Below are 26,352 nucleotides of genomic sequence, written 5' to 3' on the forward strand. Positions count from 1 at the left end.
TGCTCCCTGCAAGAAAAAAAAAACAAAAACAAACTTATGCAGTCCTGACTGAATGCTCTAATTTAACTCAAAGGTCAGTCTTCTAGAACTCTTGACTCTTCAATTGTAATGGTACTATCTGGTGAATATATGCTTAAGTATTCATTCTACAAAATGTTTTAGCAAAGGATTTTCAAATAATTTTAATTTTACAAAGTATTGTTTCTATTAAACAAAAAACCATTTTCATCAGTATTACTACATTTAGAACCCAACACACAACGCCATGGGCAACAGCTCCCTTATATTTTGAAATAACCCAGACTTTAGCCCTAGCTCTTTACCTGGAATCAGAATGAATGGGCTACGCTATGCCTTGGTATTCCTGTTTGATTTCCATGGGCAAGAGAGCCTTCCTTTCTGAATTAATGTCCTTTTGAACTAAGTCACCAGTCAATGTAAAGAATCCCTTTCCCAAGGTTTTCTATCAGGAAATTTCTTCCTAACATTACTACCCATCACTGAAAATAAGAAACTATTTATTGACTAAAATAATAGCCATACTATTATTATCCTGGTAGAGGATACCAGGCAAATGGTATCCTCTTTGTGGAAGAACAATTTAAAAGAACTCCCCCAAATTTTCTAATGGCAACACACTAAAAGTTACGCCACAGCAAACCACACCCTTCAGTCCCCTTCTTTATCAACTGCTACATCCGGCTTAGGAAAATATTCCTCCACTTACTTCGCATGTCTTTTTTCATCATCACGATTCAGGTTTGCCACATACCCTTCAAGGTATTTTTGGAGTTCTTCAAAAGTCCCGACTGTTTGGTTGAATGTTCTAAATGAATAAAATAAGATAAAATAAAAAGCTCAGCGCTGAGAGTTACCATTGCAACTTGCCATTCTTCTTAAGCTCATAAAAGACTATTTGTATGGTTATTCACAGCTTTGCAAACTGTTTTTCAATAATTTATGTTACATTAAAATTGCTGTCACATGTAGAATAGTTATTGGAAGCTATATAATTGATCCTTTGAGTTTCTGAAGGCAAAGAGGCTATCAATGAGAAGAGACACCATTTCTGTAATCTTCCCCCTTGTGGTTCAGGTTTACCAATATTGTTCTTTTTTTTTTTTTTTTTTTAAGAAGACAGTGAAAAGGAAATAGGCTACATGATCTGTTTACTGAATCAACAGGTTACATGGGTTCCAGATTTTTCTAACTTTGCTTAACCAAATTAATTAAGCTATTTATTTTTAAAGTCAAGGATACAATTTATCTCTTCTTTGTCCGTAGATAATACTACTCATTTCACATTCCTTCATAATTAAATCCAAATCGTTTACCTTAACTTAGTAGTTCCCTGTCTGAGGCTGAGCCAGCATCTTCCCGTTACCTCCCTCACCCTCACGGATCACAGGTTACGTGTCCCATCTAATCTGCCTGTCCCTGGTCCCTTATCTCTTGGAATTCTTACATAGGGCACTGCCCATGAGAAAAAAAGAATCCCCTTCCTCACCAAACAAACCTATTTTCTGGATTATCCTTCCAATGCTTCCCGCACCCCACACTTGACAATCTACCTGGATTCGTGATTTTCAGGGTAGTTCTCTTCCCTACTACAAAACAGTATCCTTCTAGAAACCATGCTTTAATCACCTCAGTAAATCTTAAGCTCCTGGACATAAAGAAATGAAAGGAATGAAAATTTACCTCAAAACACCTAAAACTGAAACCAATAAGCCAGAATTCCCCTCATTAGTGTACTGTTGCCACTTACTGCCTGCCTAGCCCTGAAGACCTCTACCCACATTTAACTGGCCACCAAATTACACTTACATTATTAAGTATACCTTATGCACTGTGCTGGGTATTTTCCATTTCCCCCTTCAGATCTACTAGGCACTCTTTTCTGCCCTGCTCTGTGGACCGTCCTTTACTGACTGTACAGTAGTGAGAAACAAAAGAATATTGCCATGCAATTTCAAATTCCCAATGGTTGCAATTTTCAAGTGAAAGGAAATACTTCTTGTACTTTGCTTTTTTTTTTTTTTTTGGTCTCTTCTATTTTTTTGTTTTTATTTTTTAACATCTTTATTGGAGTATAATTGCTTTACAATGTTGTGTTAGTTTCTGTTGTATAACAAAGTGAATCAGCTATAGGTATACATATATCCCCATATCCCCTCCCTCTTGCGTCTCCCTCCTACCCTCCCTATCCCACTGATTTTATTTATTCTACATGTCACCATTATCTTGCTTGCTATGAAACTAATTGAAGTATTGTTGTAAAGAAATTTGATTTTTTAAATGTGACACTGGTGTCACAGGTCTATAGAAATTCTCCACAAACTAAAGTTTAAACGGCTACAACATTCTAGCTGTAACATTCAAGTATGCATTTTTAAAATGATGAATTAGGAAAGAAGAAATAAAGAGCCATAGGCTTTCAGTCACTATATTTCATTGCAAGGATGGTGTCCTTTATTAAGCCAGCATCTGGATCGCTTCCTGTTATGCCAAGGACTATGTCAAATGCTGGCACAGCAACAGCAGCGAACAAAGTAAATGTTTCTGTCCTCATGAAGAAACAGAAGAGTGGGAAGACAGATGTTAAATAAAGCAATCAAATAAAGTGTGAACAATGATGTAAGGGTACTATGGGAGAATTATTACGGGATCTTAATCTAGCTTTATAAGTGATAGCTACAATGATCATATAATTTATCATTCAAACTGAATGTTTTCCAGAGTGAAGGGGAGTGCCAATCATAAACATGTTGGAATAACCAGAACTGTCCCAGGAAATCCAGGATGTAGGTCAACCCAGTCATACCTGATATTCAGTTTCTCTTATGCACAGAATAAATTCATGTAACTTTTAATGTCTCATTGTGTCTAACAGGACAGTACTATCTATGTTATAAGAATCTCAACTATGCACATGTAAATTAAGCGTTTTAAAATTATAAACTTCCAAATAATTTATAAACTCTATAAAAACCATTGCATCCTTTACATGGATTATGAATCCATGAGATAGTGTATAAATATTTGGTTATGTGATTATAATAAAGAAAAGGGGGAGGAGTTCTTCCTTTCTATCCTGTTTTTAGTCCTTGCATTTTGGAGCAATTTGTAAGATTTTACCACACCGCTAATGCTATTTAGTGCATGCATATATTTTTAAGGAACTCATATACAAAACAGTGCATTGTCAGGGCAATACCATATCAATATATTTTCCATTTGAGAGCTGCCACCAAAGATTACCTTCATCTGAACATGATTTGCACTTCCTAGCCCTATGCCTTTGTTTTTAAGGTTTACTTCACCTGGAGAGATTTCCACATTTCCTCTTTGCCTAAAAAACTCCTGTGAATTTTAAGCCCCATTTCCACACTTAAAAAATAAAGTAAAACTTTTCCCACTTCACAGTATTGTGATTGCTTCCCTTCTGAACACATGCTATGGGAGCCAAATGGCATGGTGGAAAGACTGCTGAAAGGCACTGGAAGACCTGGGCAGAAGCCCCTGTTCCATCACAGATGACACTGTTGGGGCAATTCTTTTTTTTTTTTTTTTTTTTTTTTTTTTTTGCGGTACGCGGGCCTCTCACTGTCATGGCCTCTCGGCTCCGGACGCACAGGCTCAGCGGCCATGGCTCACGGGCCCAGCCGCTCCGCGGCATGTGGGATCTTCCTGGACCGGGGCACGAACCCGTGTCCCCTGCATCGGCAGGCGGACTCTCAACCACTGCACCACCAGGGAAGCCCGGGGGCAAGTCTTTAACTGACCTGGACTTACTTTTTTTTATCTGTAAGGGAAAGATTAAAGTAACTCAAAGTGATACTAAGAATTATTGTCCTATGTGTGGTGATGGATGCTAACTAGACTTATTGTAGTGACCATTTTGCAATGTATCCGTATATTGGATCATTATGTTGTACACCTGACACTAATATAATGTTATGTGTCAATTATACCTCAATTAAAAAATAATAAAGAAAGAAAGAATTGGTAACTTTTTAGGCATGTTATGTTATTGTGGTCATGTATTATAAATAATACTTAGCTTTTAGAGATGCTAGTAAAATTCATAGATGAAATAATTTTATGTTTGGAATTTGCTTGAAAATAGTGTGTAGAAGGCAGGGAGAGGATGGCAAAGTGGTATAGAAAAGGCTTTAATTGATAATTCTTGAGCTTGCATGATGGGGTCCATAATATCATCCTATTTTTTAATATGTTTGAAATTTTCCATAATAAAAAGATTTTGTAAAATATTCCAAAGTTCTTTACAGTTCTAAATCTCTATGATTCTATGTTCAATAAATGTTGTATTCAATTAGCAATCATCTACATACTCTTGTGATACCTATTGTCATTTTACTATTTTTTGTTAATATTTCATATGAGTATACCCTATTTCTTTTGACTATACATGGCTTTTGTCAGACAATGGCCTAGTTTTGGTATATTTGAATTTCCTTTTTTATATCTAGATAGTCAATAAATATTCAACTGATTAATGAGAGATCCAAGGGGTCAGATTCAAATTTGATTTGAAGTGAGTTAAGGACACAAGATGAAATATTCTGAGAAATAACCTCAGACATTTAGAGATTAATATTGACACACATCTTCTGCAAATCACTACAAGCATTAAACTAAAACTTCTCTGGGAATACATCTAGCTAATGAACATTTTATATTTTGAGAGAGAGAGGTTTCTGACGGCTTAGAGCATTTTAGCAATAAATTATGAAATTGTTCACTACATTGTATGGGGAAAAATCCATGAGAGTACTAATAAGCTTATTTCTCTGTAAGATGCAGAATTTAAACCAGTCTATTGCTGATATTTATGTACAAACTCTGCACACAAAATATTTAGCCTGCCAGCATCTGCCACTGCCGCAGACAGATTCAGATCAGAAGGCCCAGTTCCTTCCCATGAATTTTAATCGAATGTACTCGCAGCTGAGGATTGGCCAGCGTTTCCAAGTGCTGATGAAAGGGAAGACAGATGGGCCCTTGTAGTAACAGAAGGCCAAGTCTTCAAAGGTGGCAGTAGCCTGCATTCTCCGACAACATCGGTATACTCACTCACGATCTATAACCAGGCATGCAACATCATTTTCTTCAGCAATAATGTTAGCTGATCTGACATCTTCACTGCAGATAAAAACAGGAAAGTCAATTTTCTAGTGAGAAATTAAACATCCATTTTTATTAGGGAAATCTGCTACTGGTATGAAACACCGTCACTTAAACCTTCCAAAGATTATGCTTTTTTTAAAAAATCATAATTTATACTCTACCCCTTCCCAAAAAAAGGATTTGAAATGTGTCCTAATAAAGGGCATGCACACAAGGAATACAGAGGAGAAGAAGCTAAATGCACTAAGAATGTAAAGGAATCAGTGAGTGCAACTGTGCGTGGAATTTCATTCTGCGCTCTGTGTCAGCCCAAATAAGATAGCCCTACTCTGATCAAACAGGAATTGCTAATTAATAAGCAGCCAAAATTGAAATGAACCGATCAAAGAAATTTATAAGAAAAACATTGAAGTAATTAACTCTAACAAACCAGTCAGGAGTAAAACCTGAAGAAAGTGTTTTTAGTGTCATATCACCCAGTGAATTAAAGAAATACTAAAATCTTTCATTTCATAGTCTAAGATGTACATTTTCCATTAAAATCTCTGAAATCAGAGCATGCCTTACAATCGACGATGAGTCATAGTGTAATTAATAGCACTGTCTTTCTTTCTCAGGGGTACATAATATAATAGTGCATCTCACAATAATCCCCTTAGATACAATGAATTATAGCATATGATCTAATGATGGTAAATTTAATTACCTAATGAATACCAATGGGTCAAGCACCAGGTAAAGTATTTCTTTAGAGACCTTTGTTTATGTTAGTTGTCTCCCTCTATTAGTTACAAACTAAAGACCCTGAAAAGAAGGTACATCCATATAGTACTCAGTGCTCTGAGATTTATTTAAGGTAACTTGGAGCAGCAATCATACTAAGACTGCTCTAAGCAACTTCATCAAAAACAGCATCACAAAAAGTATACTTCTTTCATCTTCCTTTAGCGATGGGACAGAGAAAACGCTGGCAGCCCATCTCTCATTCCAGAGAGGTCCCCCATCCACATAGCTGGCATCCAGAAACCTTCTGACATAACCCACAGTCCCTCCCAAGTTTACAGGATCCTTGCTAGAAGACACTGGTGAAACCTTTCAGCTTGATATGCTTTTGAGTTGGGAGCTGGGTAGTTTACACTCAAATTGCATGTATGTAGATATCTATATGATATGATCTTGGATATGGGTAAACTATTTGCTTTGTTAGTTCAAAAAAAAAAGAGGTATGGCATCCTTTCACTTGACAGTGTCATGATTTTGACTAGGAATATTCTCTGCAAACAGTGCACAAGTATTAGATGTTTACAAATACACATCTGTTTCTTTCATAATAACTGTGTAAGTGCCACGGATTTATTTTTGCACATAAAATGCTGAAAGAACTCCTGGGACTATTTAATGGAAATACATGGAAAATACACAGAATATAAGGAACATTGAGCCACAGTCAGTGGCCCTAAAAAGTGATAGCATAAAAATGCACAAAAATGTAAAAATATTTGTATCCAACTCTCCTCCTCATTGATTTTAGCTTTACATTTTAAATGCTTTGGGGAGTTGTGTCTTTATTAAATATAAATCCCCATGTTTCTCATGGGAAAACACTGTAATTGGCTGGTTGCAACATAGAGCACAAATTATTTCAGATCCAGCATAACCAGACAGCATATTTCCTTTCCAGAGCTATCTTGAGTCTATAGTGCATTTATAAATAATTTCTCTGCACTTTCAAACTTTAATAGTTTTGCTTGAAGGTATGAGAAAAATAATGTGTTAATGTTAAGAACAAATACATTGAAGTCTTGAATAATGGTATTACATGATTGCATTACATGAACAAATTCATATTGTCACAAATAAGCAAACAAAAGAGGACGATTTCCCTGTTATTGAAACAAGTTCATTACCAGCTAGAAAATGGGAAATAAAAATTCAACTTGTCTTTAAATTGTTTACAAAATAGCCATAACTTACTAGGATTAAGTAGTTTAATTTTCTTTAAAAAATAAGAGCTTTATGATTTTTAAAGAATCAAATTTGTCTTCAGGTAATATATGAACACTTTTTCTTTGCTCTGTACTTAATGTAATCCTGACATGCAGAACTAGGGCTTCACAGACAAAAATTAAAAAGGAAGAAAAATGAGCAGACACACTACTCATTTTTATAAGCATAAATATGAAATAAAAAGCATTTAGTAATAACATAAATTTTAAATTCTTTCTTAATTAATTTCAAGTATTCATTTAAAAACATATGTAACTCCAAAAAAGAGTGTGTTGCTCAAAATTCTAACTTGAATTTTTATAAAGTTATTTATATTTAAGAAAATTTTTTTTAGACTTGAAGTTGTTTTCTGAGTTCCAGGAAGCACATAGTGTCTCCCGAGCAATTTGATTAAGCTTTACAAATGTTTCTTCCATAACTTAGATCAACAGTAAATAAACTCATATCTCAAAAGGCCTAAGGTTCAGGTAGAAATGTCAAATACACTATTTTGAGTTGTTTCTAAAGCTTGCAAAATGAGCCAATAAAAATTCTTAAGAAAATATTACCTTTGACATAATGAGTTAAAAACACAAAAAATACGTAAAGTCATTATTTGATCATTTCTTAAAGGGTAAAACAGGACAATATTTCAAACCTTGAAAATATAAAAACTCATTCTTATGGGAAAATTTAAAATTTCATGCCTTTAATTTCTTTCTCTTTTAAACTAAAAATTCTAAGAGAAGACCAATTTTATTTTCACTAGTAGACTTAAGACTTTCTAAATTATTTCCCGTGCAGAATTAATATACTTATTTCCTGCTTAACAATGAATATTTTAGAATTCAGTTTAAAAATTTGTTTATTTCCTGGATAATGGCTGCCATTAATTTGGTAGCTCAGTTTGACAACTCTCAGTGGGTAGGTGCACATGCAAAACAACCAAAGAATTATTTAAGTATGGAATATAAATTCATAGATTCACCTGATAAGAGCTTTTTCTCCAAAATATTCTCCTTTCTGCAGAGTTTTTATCAGTTGTGGTTGATCATGGCCCTCGGTACTCTGGGTGACTTTTACCTAAATGATGTCAAATAATTTAAGAAGAGAGAGAGAGAGAAGAAAATAAGGAAAATCTGAACACATATCCATTCAACCAGACCCTCCTGTTCTGTATAAACTTGACCCAATAAGGAAAAATCAAAGGCTTTGCTTTAATTTTGCAGTAGTTATGACAATCTAACTATAGTCACCTCATTTGGATGGACTAGAAAATCCTGTGATTGAACACAATCCACCTTTTATAAGAGGAAGCTTCTCCATCCAAACCTCACGACTCAAAGTTATAATTTTTTACATGAATCCAGTTATTCCTTCCTAAGGATGCTCAAAGCAAATAATAATGGTCCTGTGGGAACTTTATTTTTTCAAAAAGCCAAACGGAGTTGACAAATCAATCACGAATAAGACTGAGTATCAAGAGTTCTAAATCTCATGTCCATGACTGACTTGTTGATTCCTGTGTACCCTCTAAAACTGAATGCAAAATGTGGATATAGAGGAGGGTCCACAACTTTCATGACAGTCCCAGTGCGATCCACAGCCCAGGAAGGTTCAAGAACCCCCGTAGCAGAGCCAAACAAAAACTTCAATATTCCCTTTTGTGGCTAGAATTATTCCAGTTCAACATGGTAAGAAGGACTGCATCATTCTGATTAGAAATTCTGGTTAGCACTTATGGAAATCACAATAAATTTAAAAATTTTTAAATGATAAATGCAATTTGTTTATTAACCAGGATTCTTTCAAAGTATGAGGTCCAGGTTGAGGAGAAATGATAAAAAGTGGTTCTGAGTGTTGAAGAGTTTCTGAAACTATTATGTTAAAAAATTTTTTTCCGTCACTGGGGGTCCAGTTCAACCACAAAACCAGTTTACAAAGGGCAGTGTCTGATTCTCTGATGATAAACTCTTCCATGGAAGAAAGAGCATATGTGAAAATCTGACAGTTTATAGACACAGGTGCTCAAGATTTTATCCTTTCCATCAATATTCCACAAATGCTTTTTGTCTCTGAGGAACATTGTAAAGAGTCAAGCTGGGAATAACCGGCAACATGTTATCCACTCAACATCTAGTTAAAAAAAAGATTTGTTGTCTATATTAGCGTAAAATTTTCATCAGCATCTAAATCAACTTGAGCAACTGTGTACGAATTGAAGTTCTGAGCCATATTGTTCTACAGCTTGATGCCTGATCATTCTGTCCTCAATTGTCCAGTTCATTCTCTTCCACCTGTTGTTTGTCTTATCAGTGGGTTGGGGAAATGTTCCAGCCCTTGATCTTAGACCCCTGGGCTGAGAATCACACACTCATTGGATTATTAGAAATAATCCAGTCATTTTATACACAATGAAACGACATCCATAGAAAGCCAAGTGACCTGACTAAGGTCACTAAGAAATTACTAAATCAGCTGGAACCCAAGACAAGTCTCCTGTGGGCCCAAAGCCAGTGCTCAGACTGCCCCCCGCCGCTTCCCCAGGACTCTTCTGAGCAGAAGGTCCTTTAACTGCTCACTGCAGACAGAGGACTTAGGCTGCAATGCAGAACACTGCTGCGTTTATGGCCAACAGATTTGATACGATTCTTTGATTTACTTTAAGTAAGCTTTAACTAATAGTTACCTTTCCTTTTGCTAAAATGAAAAAGGTACTTCCTTCCTCTCCCTCTCTAATAATGTAATCTCCTTTGTCATAGTATTCCTATGGGGACAAGAGAAAAAGAAAAAGTTAGATGCAGCAGAGACGTTCAGATGACACAAATGAAATAGAACTCCTGGTGTCTTAGAAATGAGCATTCCACACCTGTTTCTGTTATTTTTTTGCTTATTGTAATTGTAATCTTCTTAAATATTGTAGTCTTAATCCATAAAAAAGTAAAGAGACTTTTGCTTGTTTATCTGCATTTATGTTTATCTTTCATGGAAAAAAAAATTCACCTGGAATACTGAATTTCAAGCATGGACACCGAAGACACAAAGAAACGAGAGCAAGGCAATTATCACCGATCCGCAGGTGGGCTTCACCCAAATAATCTAAATACAAACGGTTCAGTGATCTGCAACAGTCTGAAACTGGCGCTAGAGTTTAGAAAGAGGACAAATATTATCTAATAAATTGAAAATATTATCCTCAATGGATATGAGGAATATCAGCCTCAATTCCTAATTTCTTTCAGAGCAAAGGTTGGGAAAATTCTACATACACAGTAAGGAGCTCTTTCATATGGATTCTTTCCAAAGATTTATCATCATGAAAGGTTGACATTAGAATTTTTACATGTAAATTCTGTTTTTCAACAAAGTTTAACCTCATGAAATCCTAAACTGTCACTTATTTCTTTGTTTCCCTCATATAGGTGAGTGTAATCAGAGAATTCTTGTCAGGGAAAAGTAATTCTTCCACCTGCCAGACCAAAAAAGTAATTCAGTGTCTTAGAAAATAAAAGATGGATTAAACTTTCCATCCCTACTTTGCTTTAATTTGATATTGGCACAAAGTCATAGAACTAAAATGGATCTCTTAATTATTTATACAAACAAAAATGGGCTTGTTTAATTTTCATAAAAGGCAAAAAGAACAACACAATAGCTCTCTCTTATTTTTATTTTAGACTTGAAAATAAAATCCAAACAAACTAGTTTTGTGTCTGCTATAGTTCAGTATCTTTTTTGGTCATTTACTCTTAAAACATATTTACATTTATGGAATAAACATTACTCCTAATACTAATAAACTTACCTTTTATTTACATAGCACTATGTACATTTTACAAGGCATTCAACATCTCATGGAAGGAAGCAGAATATCTCAGGGGAAAAGGCACTTTGAAGCCACAGAAATCTAGATTCAAATCTCAGTTCTGCTTTGAATTTCACTTTCATCAATCCAGAAAATTCAAATAAGAATATTTATACTCAAAGATTGAGAGAAGGTAAGCACATTAGTTTTCTATTGCTGCTGTAACAAATAACCACACACACTTAGTGGCTTGAAACTACCCCCATTTATTATCTGAGTTTCTGTGGGACAGAGAGTCCAGGCACAGTGTGGTTCACCTGAATTTCTCTGTTCAGGGTCTCTCGAGGCTGAAGTCAAGGTGTCAGTAGGGCTGTGTTCCTTTCTGGAGGCTCCGGGGAAAAAATTGCTTTCAAGTGTAATCAGGTTGTTGGCAGAATTCAGTTCCTTGCGGTTGTAGGATAAGGTCCCATTTCCCTGATGGCTGTGAGCTGGGGGCTGCCCCCTTAGCTCCCAGAGACTTCTCTCCTGTCCTTGCACAGAGCCCCTGATATTTCAGAACCAGTAAGGGCACATGAAATTCTTCATACACTTGGAATCTCTCTGACTTCCACTTCTGCTGCATCTCTCTGATTCCAGCCAGAGAAAATTCTCTGCTTTTAAGGGCCCGTGTAATAATACTTGACCCACTTAGATAGTCCAAGATAATCTCTCTTATTTTAAGGTCCCAAACCTTAATTACATCTGCAAAGTTCCTTTTGCCATGTAACATAACGCGTTTATGCATTCCAGGGTTTAGGATGTGGATACTTTGGAGGGGGTCCATTTTTGCCTACCACCATAAGTCAATTAAAGACAATTAATTTTTGATGCATTAAAAGCACCTGAAATGTAGTAAATACTCAATTAATGATTGCCATGTTAAGGGAGAGGCTGAGAACGGTTTGCTTAGATGTTACTTAAATCTTCTGGACCTCAGTTTCCTATTCTGTAAAATTAAGATGGTATGACCTACCACACCTAAGGATATGTGAGGATTAAGTGAGATAGTCACCTGGTGACTGTTAATTCTTGCGAAAGAGTCTGTGAGCTGGTCATCAATGTCTTCCACAGGTAAACTGCATTCCCCAGCCTCCCTGCTGTTAGCTGTGGCCATGTGGTTAACTTCCAGTTAAAAGGGTCTGAGTAGAAGCAACGTATGCCACTTCCATGCCAGGCCCATGAACCATTCCAGACACATGCCTTCATACTTGTGCCCCATTTGTAACGGCATGTCCCAGAGAAATCCTGGGAGAGGGACCATGTGGAAGATGGCAGAGTAGCCATCAGCTTGGGTTCCTGAAGGATTCTGCATAGCCACCTAGGACCATTCTCCCTGGACTGTTATGTGAGCAAGAAACATGCTTCTGTTCTACCCGGGAAATAATATTTTGAGTTTTTACATCACAAGCTGCTTACTCCAACTCTCTATTTTTTCTCATTATAGCTCTATCACAAACTTTCACTCGATTCAAGTGTGATTTTACCATTCAGATGACTGTGACCCGCAAAGGTTAAGTGAGTGACCATGACACTGCAGTGCAGGGGTCTTCATGATATAGTTAATGCTCAATTCTCTTTACTAGAACTGCTAGTGTCACGGTGGGCGTTCCTGTTTCAGGCGGTCTCAGGCTCTCCTGTTCCTATCTCAATCTCAGTCCCCATTACCCAGACAGAGCAGAAGGAATCTGGAGAATTTCTGAACTGCTTATAGGCTGTTCTTCAGTTATTACACAGCCTCTGGTCTGTGCAGATGTGCAGCTTTCATTTCTGTCAGTCGGATAAGCCAAAAGGCAGAAGCTGGAAATGGAACACTGAGAAAGCGCTTTGTTGTTTCTTAAGGGGCAAGCTTCCTGGTGGTATTTTTCCCAGGGATGAGTCTTTGTCACCCAAAACCATGGGAGGAAGATAAATAATACCTCGCAGTGTGTTGACAGTAACTTCATAGATCAGGAAAGGCTGTGGATGTAGATCAGACCATAAATATATAGTGGTAAGTACTGGCTACGATGCCACACTAGCCAGTGTTTGTCAACTGGGGAGTGCAGCCAGTCTAGCCAGGGTGGTCACCAACACCAAAAAGAGAACTTCAAACAGTGTGGTTTATTGTCCTGTGGTTACATTGCAAAGGGGTCCCTTAGAGGACCAAGAAGCCATAGACCCTACCCTGTAAAGCGATGGTTTTCAAGCAGTTTTTACCCTGACCTACAGTAAGAAACATATTTTATATATACACTCACATACACACATGTGAGCATGCACACACACATTTGTATAAATCTGAAACATATCTGAACAATACTTGTGCTTACTACCCTGATATTTTTTTAAAGTGTTCCTCTAAATTGATTTTATGACCTACTAATGAGTTGTGTCCCACAGTCTGAAAAAGATGATTTAAAAGAAGATATCTAGAAACACTGAGAGTAGGTACTTAGTATATGGCCAAAAGGAAACTTAGGAAATCAATTCCAGGGCAGACTGAGAGATAGAGGTTAAAAGTAAACCATACACTGGAAAAAAAAGAAGAAGAAAACCATACATCAGAAACTGCTAAAGATGGAAAGAGTTTTTCATGTAAAGAAAATGCTCATTCTGTGATAGCTAGCAAAATGATAGATAGAGCCTGAGTGCCTGTAAATAGAATATATGCAACCAGAATTAAAATCTAAGGTGATGGAGGACAAAGACGAAGCAAGCCTATGACTTCCTTAGTTTCCTTAGTGTGCGACTAGAAATCTTCATCACAAAGAAGAATTGATGATACACAGTCAGATGTATGATCACACACACACACACACACACACACACACACACACACAAACCCTGCATCATGTGACCATGTCCCTAAGTCGATTGTTTAAAAAACTGTATACATTTATTGGGGTTTGCTACCAGCTATTTTTGTTTGTCCAAGTACAGTAGTTAAAACACCTTAGAAATTTTAAAGCAAACACACCTGGATTAGGTGGACCCTATCAACCATTCCAGCATAATTTTAGCATCTGATTGCTTATTTCCAAGGAACTGGAGCCGGCAAAATGAAAATCAACAGAAATTCCTCCATTTGGGTGAGCCAACTGTATAGAATTTTGTAACTGAAACACTGAGACAGCCCGTACAGATGTGACCCAGCACCCCCTTATTTTATAGATGAGGTGACCTTGATGCCCACCCCAATTAACTGACAGCTGCGAGGGACAGAGGCTTGACCATAAACCTTAATCTCCAGACTTTGGACTAGCTAACTTTCTAGGACACCTAGCTGCACCCCCCCTTTAATTAACAGGTCCCTAAACTGGCAAAATCCACAATTATCTCAACTTTCTTATGGTTCTAGATGTAACCATTAAAATGGGAAAAACTCTCTGGCTTATGCAAGTGTTAGCAGGAACTATAAGAAAGGAAGACTAGACTTTCAAAAAACGATGAAAAATGGAAAACTTGTGACTAATGAGGCAGACTATGGCAAACCCTAAATATATGTATTCAATTCATAACTTTAAACTTTAAGAATCGTGTTGTTGGGCTTCCCTGGTGGCGCAGTGGTTGAGAGTCCGCCTGCCGATGCAGGGGACACGGGTTTGTGCCCCGGTCCGGGAAGATCCCACATGCCGCATAGCGGCTGGGTCCGTGAGCCATGGCCGCTGGGCCTGCGCGTCCGGTGCCTGTGCTCCGCAATGGGAGAGGCCACAGCAGTGAGAGGCCCACGTACCACAAATTAAAAAAAAAAAAAGGAATCGTGTTGTTAAAATGTGGATTTCTGGGTCCCTACCCCAGAGTTCCTGATTCAGTAAGTGTGAGGTAGTACCTGGGAATCTGCCTTTTAATCAGCATCACTGGTGATCTGATTAAGGACAAGGACATTTCACATTCCCTACCCCAGTCCCACTCCCACTAGAGCTCCAGTTTCACGAAAGATGCCATATCAGAGTGGCAGTGCAGAGGGTCACTGGGTCAAACACTAAATCTCTGTAACAAAGAGTTCCGTAACGTTTCGATCCACCACACAGTCAAATCCCGGGCCTCCCGGATCTCTCACCAAGAGTGGGAACAAAAACTCTTTCCACTCTTGTCTTCCATACTACCCAACTGCCAGGTACAGAAGTCACATTGTCATTTTCATTATCATTAATAGTCACACTGCATTTGGAATCTGTGTCGTGCTTTAGGGTGTTCATTAGTTAACTCTTAAAGCACACCAGTGAATGTGTTGCTACTTTTCCCACCCTCCTTTTCCCATTAGACCACGAGAAGAGGTTTAAAGGCAATGTCTGCCTCCAGAACTGAATACTTTGGGTGATTTATGCTAAAGCAAGAAATGCTGTTGGAACACTGCACATTCAGGCCATGTGGTCTAGGACTTCAACAAACCAAAGTCTTAACAAACACATCAGAACAACTGCTTGGTGACGGGAAATTCTAATACTCCCTCCCCACCCCCTGCACAAAAACTTAAAACCACCCAAAATCAACTCCTAAATAGCATGCCAGATTCAGCCTGTTTTTCTCAAAGATTATGGAGCCAGTTTGTGGGACAGCTGGCCCTGGAACTCAGCAGGTGCTCTGTCATAACTCCAATGCATTAGTGATTGGCTGTGGTCAGGACCCAGTTGATGGGTCATTAGTCCAAGCTATGCTGGTAAATTATGTGCTTTTCTTAGCGCTAAATAGATCCCATTACTCCCTTGTTAATCACTTTCGAATTTGTGAATTTTCACACATTACAGAGACACATTTGTTTGCCAGGTATGAATAAAGAGCCCTTTATAAACCACGCTGCTGTTTGCAAATGCTAATATATAATAAAGCCTTCTAGGGTGTTTTAAAAGATGAGACTTTCAAATTCGAATTGTGTGTTAATTAATACTAGGTTGGAGCCCCCATCTATATATTCTGTAGCTATTGCCTGTGGCTACTATAAATATGTCTAATTTACCATTTATTTTTAATGATACTAAATTTTAATATTTTCTGTCAGCATGGAATTCCCCTCTGGTGAATCTACTCTATTAGTGTTATATTAAAAACAGATTTCCTCGGTTAACAAAAAAATATAGGGCCTCTCCAGCTTTAAAAAAAAACACTCAGAAATTAGGATGAATTATTAATTTGTAACATCTGTGACTGGGTTATGTTACACTGAGAAAATCCCAAGAGATGCAGGGCAAGCAGTCCTCTTGAAAATGACTTCATATCTGAACGCTCTGGGGACACAAGGTCAGGCACTGTGTCATCATGGCCTGTCCTTGATAAACTGCTGGATGGGTTCCATGAATTGTAAATGGAAACATTACTGGTGTCACTTACACTTAAGGATAAAATGGTTGGTGCTCCCTTCTCAACAGGTATTAGTTTACATTGTATATTGAGACTGACAGAGGCATGAATCTGTCAACAATCAGTCTTGCAGGGTATTTTTTGTCTGCGACTGAGAATAGCTTTATAAAATCTTAAAGTCTACATCTGACTCCTTTACTATTCCTTACCTCCTTTAAATTCCCGAAAAGCAATTTGGTTTCAATGAAATTGACCGACACACACCAAAAAAAAGTTAGACAGAGGTTATTTACTTTGAATATTAATCTCTGAAGAGGTTTTCATATAATGAAAATTATTAGAATCCAAGGTACATATCATAAAAGCATTATTCACAAAAAGACTTGACTAGTCTTGGACAAGAACCAACCATCGGCGTGATGCCTAATATGAATTTTTGAACATGTTCCAATACGCCATTTTTCCCTAGATGTTAAAATAGGTAAAGTGCTTCTTAAGTACAGGGTTTTTTTTTTTGTTTTTTTTTTTTTCTTTAAAGTCTTCATAGCCTAGAGTTTTCAAGTATGGAATGTTTCATAGCTTGATTCAGAAGTCTGTTCACAAAAGTCCCAATATACCCTTTCTCTACTCCATTACCTAATTATGCATCACTGACTCCTTCATACTACGAAAACTCTGTAAGGGATTGTGATGTTAATTGCAGAAAATCAAATGCCTCTTGAGTGAGGCAGATTAGTTTTATAAAATATACTAAAAAGATTAAAATATGTAAATCAAATGTCACTTTACACATGCAAATCCAATTTTCTTTTATATATTTCAGAAGAGTCCCTGAACCCCACCCCAGCCCCTTAATTCAGTGTGAGTTTTCACAATAGAAAAAGGCTCCTGGTCTCTGTGGACTGGTGATCACCATCTTTTCCTTTTTAATCATTTACAGTGCTAATAATGACTAGATCATATAATCTTTTAATGAAATATAGTTTTTACTTTAAAATTTCTTACCACTTCCAAGCAGTCAATGATCTTGGTTAATTTATCTTCAGGTAAATTCTTCAGCAAGGATACACTGCAAAATTAAAAAGAAACCTTTGTTTAATTATCATCATGAATTAAACTATAAATATACACCTCTACATAGATTCATGCATGCATTTAAAAAATATAATGCACTTTAATTTTTCCAAAGTAAACCTCCAAATATATCACACATAAATAACTGAATTTCAGATACATTGAAAGTATATAATTACATATAACAGCAGACATTTATCACAGGTAAATAAATAAAAATGGTAAGATCCCATGAAAGGAAAAAAATCAAATTTTGTTTCTTTGTAGAAAAAAAAATTACATTTGTTGTTGGCTTACGAAGTGAATCACATCCAGAAATGTGTTCCACATCTCAATATCTCTTTTATTAGCATGGATGAGGACCTCTGCTTCCAGAGGAGAATCAGGTTTTCATGTAAATCCTTGTAATTAAGTAAAGACTGAATCCAGGAGGGAATGTAGGAATTAGCATGGAAATGATCTTGATTATTAGTCATATTGTACTGTCTTTTAAAATTAATGGTAGCCAGAGGCATGTAATAGGAACATTTTTACAGATAATAATAATATACAGAGAATGACAGAATACTGAAATTGTTTGAAAAAAATATAAAAAATTCCACTCAGGGGCTTCCCTGATGGCACAGTGGTTGAGAGTCCGCCTGCCGATGCAGGGGACACGGGTTCATGCCCCGGTTCTGGAGGATCCCACATGCCGTGGAGCGGCTGGGCCCGTGGCCATGGCCACTGAGCCTGCGCGTCCAGAGCCTGTGCTCCGCAACGGGAGAGGCCACAGCAGTGAGAGGCCCGCGTACAGCAAAAAAAAAATTCCACTCAGTATGATTAACCCATCAGTATGATTAAATTGTTCTTTGAGAGAAATTTCTACTTTACCCATTTTCACTCAGGACTGTTGATATAATTTCTATAAGATAGATACTTCTTTCTTACCATCTAAAATTTGACACTCCTAAGGAAAAAATGATGCACCTCCATAAATACATGATTGCATCTGAGTTTTGAAAAGAGAGCTCTAGACTCATTCTTGAACACAAGGACCAGGAGGCATGTAGCCAGGAGCTGGGTCTAAGAATGTCTGCATCTGAATCACTTGTAATTGCAAAACACTGGAACATGCCCAATGGGAGAGCAGATATATGAACTGTGGTCGAGTCAGATAACAGAACTCTACAACAGGAGAAATGACTGCACTAACCAAGTAGATGAACCTTAAAAAATGTATTGAGTGAAAAAACTGACTTGCAAAATAACACCAATTTTGTAAAGTTCAAAAATAGGCTAAACCGGGGCTTCCCTGGTGGCGCAGTGGTTGAGAGTCCGCCTGCCGATGCAGGGGACACGGGTTCGTGCCCCGGTCCGCGAAGATCCCATGTGCCGCGGAGCGGCTGGGCCCGTGAGCCATGGCAGCTGAGCCTGCGCGTTCGGAGCCTGTGCTCCGCAACGGGAGAGGCCAGGGCAGTGAGAGGCCCGCGTACCGCAAAAAAAAAAAAAAAAAAAAAAAAAAAGGTTAAACCAAGCTACAGGCAGAATAATAAAGAATAGCAAGGTTACGATTACCAAACTTCAGAATACAGACTACTCCAAGGAGAGGAGGTACCCCGAGGAAGGCTAGAAAATGACATAGGGGAACAAATGAGAATGCCAACAACATTGCTAACTTTCTACTTAGGCTGGGCCCGTAGCTTGATGGGGCTCACTTTACTATTATGTCATTAAAACTTACATATGTACTATGTATCCTTTGATACATGTCAGATACTTCATAATAAAAAGATGTAAATGGAAAAGAGCTTACTGTATATTATGAAACGAAGAGAAATGTATTTCTCTAATGTGTCTCCTTATGGATGAAAAGGTAAAAGGGTTAACCAGAACTTTTTTCTATATAGTGGCATATAGAAGAAAAGGGAATACTTTTTGTTCCTTTGGTTTAATTGACTAACACATGCCTGTCATGAAAGTTCTACTTCGGGTCCAAACTGGGCGCTGTAGCGTTAGTGAAAATTCTCTCCTGTAAGCCTATCACCTTTGGGGATTGGTGAGGAAATTGATATGAGAAAAAATCTTTTGTCTGTCTCCCCTCTGTGAAGGCAGAGATCAGGTTTATCTTGTTCACCACTGAATCCACAATGTTTACCCCTGGCAATAATGCATGAATGAATGCATGAATGAGATACCAAAAAGAAGAAAAGAAGGGAAGGAACCTGTACTAGTAAATTCTCTGAGCTCCCTCCACTAAGGCAGAACGCACTAGACTCCAAGGGAAAACCTAGTGGCTCAGGTTTTATCTCAAACATGATGCAACCCATGGGCACCGGTTTATTTATGTATCCTTTTTTGGCCCTTGCATAAGTGCAGTTTATTAGCTTTAAATACTGACCTGCATTGCTCAGTTGCTGGATTTTGAGATTACCTATACTCAGGTAGACCCCACAGCATGATGGCTAAGGCACTGATTATCATATAGGTAAGGCACCTTCTTGTCATTACTGCAGCTCTCTTCCAGGAGTCATTATTGTTTCCGGGAAAGTAAATCAGCAAGAGTTCATATGAAAAACCTCAATGCCTGCAATGTTCTACTGATTAACAATGCCCTCATTCAATATTCACTGAGTCCTCACTACACGATAGGCACAGCACAGCCCTAAAATCATTGACTTTGCAGGCTAGTTATGCAAGATAAAGTCACTATACTTAAAAAGAACTTGGAATTTATTTTTGGAAACCACAGGATATTTTATTGTTATTACCACTTATCAAAGGTTACATTTCATTACAGTATGTATTGCAGTTTCAGAGACTGTCAAATCTCCCACAAAAGACACAGAAATAGTTTAAATAAGGAACTTATACTTTCCAAAAAAAAAATGTTTTTAATGTGTAGCTGACCTTTTCAGTTACATAGGTACTTGTTTCTCTGTAATTTGATGCGTCCAAGTTGTTGGGGGTTCAGAACAGTTGACAAAATGTGTATGTTCCAAGGATCCATGTCGTGATAGCAAGCATAATAACATTTTTGGCAAGTTAATTTGCTGCAAATAATAGTAATTTGGAAGATGGCGTGGCTATGCCAATGAGAAAAAATGTCTCAGGTAAAGCAAGTAAGGATAGTAAAATCATTTATTTAATGGGAATGAAACATAATTCTTCATATATATAGTGTCATTTACTGCCAGAGAATTCTTTTGTTCCTTTGGCTTAATCATATGGAAAATGTTTAAATAAGAAAGATTGTAGTAAAATAATTACTCTGATAAAACCAACATATCCACAATATGGCTATACCACCTTCTGCTCTTTCTGCCACCAATGTGTTATTCTTACCTTCTGAGGAAGTTTCTGTACTCTTCATCTCTGGCTTGAGCTGTCCTTCTCATTATATTCTGGAATACCTCTCGATCTAGTGCCCATGTTTTAACATTGGTAATAGCTTTAGAAAAATCAAGAAAATAATAAAATATTGTTTAGCTCTTAGATTAAGAAAACATTCCAACATGTTAATCAATAAATTTTTCATGTACTCTCAAAAAATGATATTTCTTGGACAATGCATTATTTAAGCATGCAAATGGAAGGAAGTAGTGATGTAAAGAGTAGGTAATTTTATAAAATCATTTTTGGCTTTGAAATAAATGATGATTTGAAAGTGAGCAGCAAAAGATTTCCATTCTAATTATGTTTTGCTTAGGATGATATTAAAATTAGTTTGCAATCCCTAATTACACACTACATCATCAGGAGGTATTTTAGATTTGTGCTGTGATACAAAAGAAAGCCAGCCAGCCTGTAGCTAATCCAGAGAGTGAAGAATTCACAAGCAGAGAACTGAGAGTTAAAGATCTCTGCGTGTGAGTCTGTTTTTATGTCTTTTTATGTTGTTTAGACACTGTTGCTAACGGGAGCCAATATATTTTAAGAATCTCTATGGTTACTTTTACATAAAATATATAAAATCATTTTCAAAGAAATTATGCAAGACAGTTTTTGGGACAACGTTTTCATAGGAAAGACATTAAAATCAAGAATAAAACCTAAAAAGGAAGAAGAACAGAAGTAGCAGCTCTAAAAAATCTGTATGAAATTATGGTAGTAAGATATTTTTTAAAGGAGTGATGAGAGCCTACAGAAGAGATCAAAATCAAAATCTCTGGTTTACTAAACTTTAGAGTGAATTAGAATTATTTTGACATTCTTGTTAAAAATAGAGATCCCTGGGCCCCACTGTCAGAGATTATTTGGAGTGGAGCCTCAGAATCTGCATTTTTATCAAATACTGCAACAATGCTGACACACATAACCTCGTCCCAAACTCTGAGAAACACCACATCTAAGTAATTCAGAAGAAAACCTGATATTACCATGAATAAAGTCGATAAAAACAAGAACCCTAAGGAGAAGCAACTGAACTAATCCCAAAAGTCACTCATGAAAACTCTCATTAATTAATTCATATCCTTTTTGACATTTATACACATTTATTGGTTTAATTAAATTTTCTGGTTTGTAATATGGTCAGAACCTTATGGAGAATAGAAAGCAAACATGCTGGATGAGCCAAAGGCAAATGTCTACATAATACAAAATTGAAGTGGCAACGATAGCAAATACTGGAATCAATTCTGTTTAAATCCATACTCATATTTTATATACAGGTATCTGACGGAAAGATCTTTTTAAGCTTGAATCATTTAGACAAGGGCTTCAATATAAATCCTTTTATAAGCATAGCCTTTCTATTAATAAGAGCATATGGGGCACAACGGGAGACAAAAAGACTCAGGATGCAACAGTGTCTTAGGTTATCTTTAACGTTGTGTAACAATTTAAAAAATACAGCATTTCATCTCCTGTTACCTTTCACAGAGGCAGTTCTTGTACAGTTGTATAAAATGGCTAGTTCCCCAAACGTTGTCCATATAGGAATGCATGATAGCCATTTCTCCCCTTGGAACACCTCTAGTTGACCCTCTATCAAGTAGAATGTAAGAAAACACAAGTAATCAAAATCCACCTGGATTCCACAAGTTAAAAAAAAACAATCAGAAGGTATACAAAGCATACAGGTAAGATATATTATGATTCTCATTATAATAAAGTGGTTAAGAATGCAGACTGAAGCCCACTCTCTATTAGCTGATTAGCCTGAAGAGTTACCCACTCTGCCTGGGTTCCTCATCAATAATGGGGATAATATTAACAATATTTACTTCATACAGTTGTGAGAAGTAAATAAGTTACTACAGGTAAGATCACAGATCCATGGCTAGCACATAGTAGATGCCATGTAAGTGTTAGCTATTGGGAATTCCCTAGCAGTCCAGTGATTAAGATTCTGCGCTTCCACTGCAGGCGGGCACAGGTTCTATCCCTGGTCGGGGAACTAACATCCCGCATGCTGTGCAGTGCAGCCAAAAAAAACCCACAAAAAACAAAAACAAACAAACGAAATCCCATATTATTATTATTGTGATTGTTACAAAGCTCTTTCCTGAAGCAGTGGATGGCAAGTGGTTCATTTAAAATTCATTCTACCCCATGAAAAATGTAGCACATGAAACTACTTCTCTTGCACAAGGAACACAACAATCACTGTACGTCTTGAAAACACAGCACAGGTGTTCACACTGGCGGAAGGACTAACTTGTCATAACTGAGAAGTATGCTGGCCCTGGAGTCAGGCCGCCTGGCTCTGACTAGTCTTTGGCCATGTGACCTTGGGTACGTTACTTCACCGTGCCTTGCTTGTTGCCTAACCCCTCATTCATTGAAATGCATTAATAAATGAAGTCACTAAGAAGAGAATTAAAAGACAAGCCACAGGGCTTCCCTGGTGGCGCAGTGGTTGAGAGTCCGCCTGCCGATGCAGGCGACACGGGTTCGTGCCCCGGTATGGGAAGATCCCACATGCCGCGGAGCGGCTGTGCCCGTGAGCCATGGCCGCTGAGCCTGCGCATCCGGAGCCTGTGCTCCGCAATGGGAGAGGCCACAACAGTGAGAGGCCCACGTACCGCAAAAAACAAAAACAAAAACAAAAAAACTGTAGCTTGCTGGTGAGTGATGCTGATAACAGGAGAGGCTGTGGATGTGGGGAGGCAGGGGTATCTGGGAAATCTCTGTTCCACCTTATCGATTTTGCTGTAAACCTAAAACTGCTCTAAAAATTAAATTCATAAAAAAGAAAAAGAAGAGTGCTTGACACCAATCTTTGGCTAAGCAGAGTTTGGGGGAAGGGAGAGGCAACTTCCTCACCATGCTTCTGCCCTGGCAATTCTCTTCTCTTTTCCCTTCAAACAAATGCAAATAAAACCTTAGCTAATCAAAAGCTTTGCAAAAAAAGACCTATATTTTTAGAGGAAGAAAATGGTGGGGTTATTTCTCTTTCCCTTGAAGAACTGGTCTTTCCTTCTCCTAATTCACCACTAAGTAGCTCTGGGTCATCTCCGTCCAACCACTCATTCAGTGCATCTGATATGAATACCTATGCTGTGCCAGGAACTAGCCCAGGTGAAAGAAAGACAGGGTAGACAAAACAGAAAAAATATTTATCCTGTTAGAACTTATATTCTAGTAAGAAATAAATTCTGTTTTGGCTCCGAATCTTATATATTAGTTATGCAATTTAATAATTTCTCATTATAACTAAATTCTATTCCATCAAAACTACTTAGCTTCACTGTTGAGTTAGTATCATGGAACTTTATGCATTTCAAGTTTTTTTCTAATTCATTATGGCACATGGGACTTGAGCAACACTGAACAATTATATGGAATACCAAAACTTTAAGCTAAATATGCTTTTACTATTTGCTATTCTTGCTCTATTTTATAAAGGGGAGATTTTGAATTAACAAACTAATTTGCTCAATCAATTAAATCACACAACTCAATTCTTAGATAACATCATAATTAATTCAAATAAGAAAGCATCCAATTTTCATTTCCATGTGTGCTATAGCCCTGACTTCCATAACTATATTGATACTGACTTCTGTTCAAACCCTTCTCTCCCCAAGCCTTTCATCAGAGTTGCTGGCAAAGAACAAGATGAGCTGACATGAGTTTCTCATCTTTCCTTGCAGGTTTCCTAAATATTGGTTGACTTAATGCCCTATCTTCTCTTGCCAGAATGTTCTAGTGTTGCTAAAGTAGAAGTGAAAGAGCCAAGAGAAAAGTTGAAAGAGGGGGAAATTGCTCTGGGTCACCTGTCCCTAAAACTTGAAGGCTGGCTAAATTAAGACTGTAATTCACTTCTTGGGGAGAATAATTACTTGAGGATGACTATAGTTTTAAGGACGTCTACAAAGACGTATGTGGCAAATAATACACTAATAATTATGCAACTGGCATGTTTAAAGAATCAAAATAGAGAAAACAATCTTTTATACGCTGTCAATAGATGTGTATTAATTTGTTTGGATAGGCAACTTCTGCTCCACACCTAAGGCCTCAAGGAAACAAAGTTAAGCATTGCTTAACTTTGTTTCTTAGTTTCTGTGATTCTTTTTACCCCTCCTTGCTATACAAGGATTTGTCTAAAGTTGCAGGTCACTCACCAGAATGTAACCTCCCATGGGAATCATGTCTTATTCACCTGTGTCTCTCTCAGAACTCAGCACTGGGCTTTGACCATAGTTGGCCATCAATAAAAAATTATAAAGTTTATGGGCTTCCCTGGCGACACAGTGGTTGAGAGTGCGCCTGCTGATGTAGGGGACGCGGGTGCGTGCCCTGGTCTGGAAGGATCCCACATGCCGCGGAGCGGCTAGGCCCGTGAGCCATGGCCGCTGAGCCTATGCGTCCGGAGCCTGTGCTCCACAACAGGAGAGGCCACAACAGTGAGAGGCCCGTGTACCGCAAAAAAAAAAAAAAAAAAAAAAAATTATAAAGTTTATGAAGCATTGCTTAGATCATCAGGACCTACAGTGCAAAATAAAATGCCACAGCACATCCCAGGTTACCACTACCTCTGAACAAGCCAGTTAACTTTTTTCCCTAAAACTCAAAAATTGGGGTCAATTCAGAATTTGACAGGGCATTCAATAACTGTAAGCCTTGTTCAGATGATTTCTCGCTTCTATATCTAAAAAAAAGTTGTTGAATTCCAGTATAAGATTTATGTGTTTGATAAGCATTTGAGAAATAAATCCTTTTCCTATCTAACCATTATAATCTACCCAGCATGGAAGCACGTTCAAGGGATCATGTATGGAGGAAGCCATTTAAATGGTTCTAAAAACACCAGCTTTAACCTTAAGGCATTCCATTTGACTTATCTGTTGGTTAAATGTACCTAAATTGTCTTTTGAAATCATTGGTATATAACGAAAATATTTTACAAAGTCACAAAAATAATTGTTTTCTTTTCCATGGTACAACAATGGAAAAAGGTCAACACAAGCAGCAGTGTTTTGAATACTCTGAAACGCCTTCTTGTATATGTTGAGTGAGTGGCACTGTGATTAAAAGTATGGACTCTCTAATCAGATTGTTTAAATTTGCATTCTACCTCCACCACTAATGAGCTGTGTGGCCTTGGGTAAGTTACTTAACCTCTCTGTGACACAGTCCACATAGTAACATGAAGATAGTAGCACTTGCCTAACAGAGTCGGTGAGTTGAAATGAGATCTTTCTATTAAGTTCTCAGTAGGATGCTGGACATAGAGAAAACATTCTGTAAATATTAAGTATTAGCAACATGATCAACAAGGTTACTATTCCATGAGCTCAATCTGTTATGTTTTCTACAAATAGAGCAACCAATTTTGCATTTTTATAAATGTTTGCAAAAAATCATTAAACTATAGGCAAATATTTATTATATGTTGACTGGAAAAATCTGTGAAGCCCACCTGCCAGTACAAAGATATGGTTTCCTGGTTCTCCTTGCTTAATAATGTAACTCCCTTGCTGGTAGTTTCTCCCATACATGCATTCCACCATGTCTTTGATCTGCTGAGGATCCAGTCTCTTCAGAAATTGATTTTTATTAAGGGCATCTGTAATGAGCTTCTTCTCACT

The 26,352-nt window shown here is 37.4% G+C and overlaps 1 protein-coding gene across 2 annotated transcripts in view; it reads right to left on the reverse strand.

The window, feature by feature from the left end:
* PRKG2 (protein kinase cGMP-dependent 2) overlaps window positions 1–26,352 on the reverse strand; it is a gene marked incomplete at its 5' end in the record, with an annotated part of 83,431 nt that overhangs the window by 35,816 nt on the left and 21,263 nt on the right. For both annotated transcript variants that reach the window (XM_079920507.1, XM_079920506.1), the window contains 8 exons: window positions 728–826; window positions 5,098–5,166; window positions 8,126–8,220; window positions 9,827–9,904; window positions 17,264–17,327; window positions 20,657–20,762; window positions 22,187–22,300; window positions 26,184–26,350. In XM_079920507.1, coding sequence (XP_079776633.1) covers window positions 728–826; window positions 5,098–5,166; window positions 8,126–8,220; window positions 9,827–9,904; window positions 17,264–17,327; window positions 20,657–20,762; window positions 22,187–22,300; window positions 26,184–26,350 — 792 coding nt within the window. The remainder of the gene's footprint in view (window positions 1–727; window positions 827–5,097; window positions 5,167–8,125; window positions 8,221–9,826; window positions 9,905–17,263; window positions 17,328–20,656; window positions 20,763–22,186; window positions 22,301–26,183; window positions 26,351–26,352) is intronic.

The sequence above is a fragment of the Stenella coeruleoalba genome (assembly GCF_951394435.1).
Source record: "Stenella coeruleoalba genome assembly, chromosome: 4".
Classification (NCBI taxonomy): Eukaryota; Metazoa; Chordata; class Mammalia; order Artiodactyla; family Delphinidae; genus Stenella; species Stenella coeruleoalba.